General features: G+C 31.5%; 1 protein-coding gene across 1 annotated transcript in view; it reads left to right on the top strand.

The window, feature by feature from the left end:
• The window catches only part of LOC148730632 (uncharacterized), a 7,528-nt gene extending 2,361 nt beyond the window's left edge, over positions 1-5,167 (top strand). Inside the window, exon 2 of the mRNA XM_088761830.1 lies at positions 4,672-5,167. Coding sequence (XP_088617956.1) covers positions 4,672-5,167 — 496 coding nt within the window. The remainder of the gene's footprint in view (positions 1-4,671) is intronic.
• Positions 5,168-5,886: the final 719 nt, after the last annotated feature.

Raw genomic sequence — 5,886 nt, 5'->3', positions numbered from 1 at the left:
AGCAACCACGATTTTGAACCCCTAGTCATAAATGGCAAACCCCTTGAACTAGTCACCAGTGCCAAATTGCTAGGCGTGACCATTAGCCACGATTTAAAGTGGAACATGCACACCTCTGAACTAAGTAGAAAATGTTCCTCTCGTCTCTACTTTTTGAGACAACTCAAGAGATCCGGAGTTGCACCAAGCGAACTTGTGCAATTCTATGTGACATGTATTAGGCCCGTCTTGGAATACGCAAGTCCTGTATTCCACCGTTCTCTACCAAACTACATCAGTGAAGATTTGGAACGGATCCAAAGAAGGGCACTCAGAATCATCTATCCTAACCTGTCATATTGTGTAGCACTAGAAACGGCTGGCCTACCGAAACTTCACGAGAGGAGGGAAAAAATCTCAACCAACCTGTTTGACGAGATAATCCGTAACCCCACCCATAGACTCCACAGCCTCCTCCCCCAAAGGAAGAGTTGTAGATACGCACTGAGGCGCAAAAGTGATTTCACTCTCCCCATATGCAAAACCGAGCGCTTGAAGAATAGTTTTATTTTTAGCCATATTTATAAGATGTAGATAATTTTCCTTCTTTCTTAACGACAAAGTTGTAATATTTTACACGTCCTTTTTATCATCTGTACTTGTAAATATTCCGTAATTCAGCCCATGGCTGCAAGGTGTTTATAATAAAGTATCTATCATCTTTTTATCACTGTATTCTAAATCTTGTGCTCTATATAAATACTTGACTTTAGCTTTTAAACCCTTTAACACTTTTTCTGTCACCAAATTACTCGTACATATATATACTGAATATAAAAAAGACAAATATTCAAATATCAAAAAAAGGTTAATATGAAATAAACAAACAAAGAATTTAATAATGTCCATAAGCAAAAGTTGTCATTCCATCATCTGAAATATATCTTTTATCATCAAAACAACTTAATTAAACTTTATTTATTTCATAACTTCCGATTTGATGTTTTTCACTTCTTATAGTTTTCATCTTGTGATGTGTTTGTTCATTGTTAAATAACACTTGCCTGTAATTTTCATGCTTAATATCTTTTTCGATAACTTTCTTTTTTAATTCCTTTAGCTGTACGTGAACTTTTATTATCGTCTTTAACATAACTATACATGTGATCTTAAACCAACAAATTCAGTTATAGGAACACGTTTCATCTTAAAATTTCCCAATCACTTTTTTGTTTTCATCGCTGTAAAATTTAGAGTCTTTAGAATAATCACTGTTGTCAAATATAAATCTTCAGCTTTGATTTCATATGTTAATGAATCTGTCTCTGTAAATAATAATTTTGCTTTGTCACCATATTTACGTTTAATACATCTATAATGAAATTCATAAATCAATGTTTTTGAAAGATCTAAAATACTCATTCCAACGTATGCTGGCCTGTTTAAAGTCAATGTTTCTTTGATCTTATTAACTGCAACTAAACTCTCATTTAATGATTTGCTTGAAACAAAACCTGGCTTAGAGACTAATTTTTTCAGCTTTTTCTCATCTGTAACTAACCTCACATCAACACGATTTCTTAAGTTTTCCATTGTCTTTCCGAATACGGAATTGTTCATCAATTTTAAAAAGTCTTTCTCAAAAGCATTTTTAGCTTGAGTTCTCTATTGTATACTAAAATCAATATATTTTTTCAACTTTTGGCTATTAAGTGCTACCCTCTTTAAATAAAGGCTTTCATTCATTCATTCAACTATGGTGATTGATTGAATTCAAGTGCTCTGTGAACCTCTTTTAATTTTATTCCAAGTTGTGTATATAAATTTAAATTTTGAAGATGTAAAATGTATTTCTCTTTGTTCGACAGTGTGGGGATCAGTTTTGATACTAATCCTGTTTGTATGTTGAATTTCTCAGCTGTTTTTTTTTTACAATAATCTGAAAGCATTTCTGATTTGAATATTATTTTCTCAGGCCAAAGTGGGTAATCATTATGCAAATCATGTAATTCATCAGGATATTCTACATCAACTTCTAAAATTAATCCTTTTCGACTTGTTTCATGATAAATACCAATATTCGTTTCATTTAATTTTTTTCTGAAAGCCATTTAAACCCTCCTGTTGGTAGATATTGAGACATTGCTCATCCATATAAGTTATTCGCATCAAGATACATGATATATTTCGATTCATCGTTTTCATCATAATCTTTCATATATTTATTATTCGCTTTAGAATAACGATTTGCAATATAACTCATTCTACCTCTCATTCCTTTTTCAATGAATTGATACATATCAAGTTTAGTCATTAATTCAAGTTTAATATTCCTCATTTTTAACACTGCATCCCAGGATAACCAGGACTGCTGAAATAATGGCTAGGATCTAATTTGTAATATTTAAGACATGTTTTTGTGAAATTCTCAAAAACATCAGCTAACAACAATATATCAGACTTAAAGTACAAATCATTATATTCTCCCATTGATTTTAGCTTAAAAGTTTCCCACACAGTTTGAGCATGTTTATATTCAATATCAGAGATATGTTCATTATTCAGTATGCTGTAAAATTAATCTTTAGTGGGTAATTTTGTCTCATTGAATCTTTCAAAACTGTCCATGTGATCATAAGGATATACACCTTTTTTAGTCATTAAATCTAATTCATTGTTCTTGAATTTTTCTGATGCATATTTGAAAGCTTCTTTAGGAAGGTTATTCACTAACTTATCAAGACTTGAGCTCATGAATTGAAAACTATCAATAAATGTGAGATGATTTCCAAGCATGAAAGCCATATATTTCTCTAAGTTATTTGGAATAGCATTTATATTCATTTGACACTCTTTTCCTTTTTTATTTGTGTATTTATTATTCTTAAGAATTACACCAATCTCTTGCATAATAAAATGAGAGTCATATCCTCTCAAATTATGAAAGATTACAGGTATTCTATCAGTTATTTGAAAATTAATATTACAATCTTGGTGTGCAGAGCCTCTGTACAAACCAGTCACATGACAATGATCTCTCACGCGAGTATCTTTTTCAGTATCTTCTTTTTCACAGATATGACATTTATCGGCATTTTTAAATTTCTCTTCATCTTCTTCAGTCCTTTTTAGTGGTTTGTTGAATTTTGATTTGATGACACTCTTGCAATAATTACTTCTTCAAGCATTTTTTCCATGAATTTATAAACGGCTTTTTCACCACGATATATTTTAATTGGTTTTGTGTATTTATCATCATAACAACAAACAACTTTGTAACCATATCCACAATCAGTATGTTTTTGATAAGCTTGAGGGCATGATTTTTTATCAAAAGGCTGACATCCATGCATTTTCTCTGTGATAGCTTCAAAATCAGCATAAATAACAAATGGAACTCGTAATTGTTTATGATGATTATTAAATTTCAATATAATTAAATTATTAAATTTAAATAATGCTTATCGACTGAGTCAATAATCCAACCAGATCCTTCTCAAATCCATTGTGCTATTTTATTTAATAATTCTTGCTCTGTCGATTATAAAGATTCTTCTGTTTATTTCATTTATTATTGTTTGAGGTTTACTATTGAAATACACTTCTTTAAGTTGATGTTCACCATCAGGATTGACTGTTTCAAAAGTTATTTTTAATGATTCAACTAATTTCACTCCTTTCATTTCTTTTCATACTTTTTCAATAAATTTTCTTGTAACTACTCTTGTGCTTTTCATTTAAATTAATGGATCTTTTTCATCTTTAATATTTATTTCATACGATCTCGTGTATCCTTTCAAAGCTCTGTTTGTTTCAATTACTTTGGTAAGCTGTTTTGTTCTTGGTGGTGGAACAGGTTTTTCTGTATATTTTTTAATGATCTAAGACAGTCCCAACATGTTTGTTTTTGATTTTTAACTGGAATTATTAAAGGTTCTTTTATTTCTTTTTTAATAGGTTTGTCTTCATATTTTTTAATAATATCAGACAATCCCAACATGTTTGTTTTTGATTTGTTAACTGGAATTATTACAGGTTTTTTTATTCCTTTTTCAATGTTTTTTCTTCATATTCTTGAGCCATTTTTTGAACATTTTTAAACACCGGAACAAATTTAAATTTACGATTTAATGTTTTAGGTTGATATTTTTTAATAGGTGTTTTGTTTTGATCAAGTATAATTTTAATAAGTTGATCTTTGGATAGATTTTCTAAATATTGTCTATTCATTTATCTATACTATATGTAGATATTTTTTTTGACCCGGAATCACTCACCATAATTTTATTACGTGTTTTTTCTTTAAGTACTTTGTAAAATTTTTTGTAATTTTCTTTATTCATACTATATATAAACATTTTTTTTTGTTTCAGAAATACGCATTCTTAATTTTTATACTTAATTTTTCTTTAAGCACTTTTGAAAAATTTAAGTGTTTTAATTTGAAAACAAGATGAAGAAGAAGCCATTTTAAGTCTGTGTTTTATGATTTTAATTTTTCCATAAAGTTTAAAAATGTCTTGATTTTTGGATTTTGTCATATCAGTTTACAGATTTATTCCAGATCATTTTTACAGATCAGTTTTACAGATTAGAATTATATATTTTTCACGGATTATTTCAGATTTTTAGGCCCTAGGGCTGATGATTCATACCGCTCAATCACTATACTACTACCGAATCACTTCCAAGCTCAGTAGAGGAACTAAGCAGAGCTTCAAAAGATCTAGGAGTGATGGCCACTCAGACAGATACTAGGGAAAATATAGGAATACTTACTCTTGGCAGTCAAAAAACTACCGCCGCCCCCCTTTCAGCAAGAATCGGAGGAGGGGAAGAAAGCTGTTCAAAAGATCCAGAACTGAACCATGACCAAAATATTGAGGTAAGGGACAGAGAATTACAGGTTGCTGGCAGGCTTAGATATTTTCTCTCAGTCTGGATGGACGTAACGTCAGACAGGAAAATTCTTGACATGGTTGAACACTGTCATCTTGAGTTTACTGAGAATCCCTACCAACAATATCCAAAGCCTCCAATTCGATTTACTTCTGACGAGGCTGCAATTATTGGTGGTGAAGTACAACAATTTCAGGGTAAAGGGGTTCTTGAGGAGACTGACCCTACTTATGGTCAGTCTCCTCAACCATTTTCCTCAGGAAGAAAAAAACTGGTTCTTACAGATTAATCTTGAATCCAAGAGGACTGAATGCATCCATAGAGTATCAACATTTTAAAATGGAAAGCTTGACATGTGCTGTTCAGTTAATGAAGAAAAAGTGTTATATGGCCTCTATAGGCCTAACAGATGCATACTAAACTGTTCCTGTGGCAGTTGAGCACAGGAAATATTTAAGGTTTCTCTGGAGAAATAGGTTGTTTCAATACACATGCCTACCTAATGGTCTAGCGTAGGCACCAAGATACTTTACAAAACTGTTGAAACCTGTGTACAGCACATTGCGTAGCCAAGGCTACTTGAAGTTTGGTTATATCGATGGGACTCAAAGACAGAGTACAGAAATAATATCCTCACTACCCTAAACCTATTCGAGTCTTTAGGATTCCGAGTCAATCATGAAAAGTCAGTGTTGCAACCATGTCATAAATTGGCATTTCTTGGCTTTCCTTTCGATTCTGTCAACATGAAAGTATTCCTTACAGCAGAAAAAGGAGAGAAAATAATTTTCGTATGCCAACAACTTCTGAAGAAAAATTTAATTTCCGTAAGGGAAGTTGCCCATGTCAATGGACTTCTGGACCGCGTTGTTCAAAGGTCGGTTAAGAAAACCCAGGGTTAGTGTAAAATTTTATTTCAGATCTGAAAGCTTTAACAGAAAATTCACTTTAATTCCATTTTTCTATAATTTAATGATTGAATGCTCTAAAAGGAATAATGAAAATTAT

Source organism: Stylophora pistillata, chromosome 5 (genome assembly GCF_964205215.1).
Source record: "Stylophora pistillata chromosome 5, jaStyPist1.2, whole genome shotgun sequence".
Classification (NCBI taxonomy): Eukaryota; Metazoa; Cnidaria; class Anthozoa; order Scleractinia; family Pocilloporidae; genus Stylophora; species Stylophora pistillata.
The sequence above is the reverse complement of the archived record's forward strand: the minus strand, read 5'-3'. Positions and strand labels throughout refer to the sequence as shown.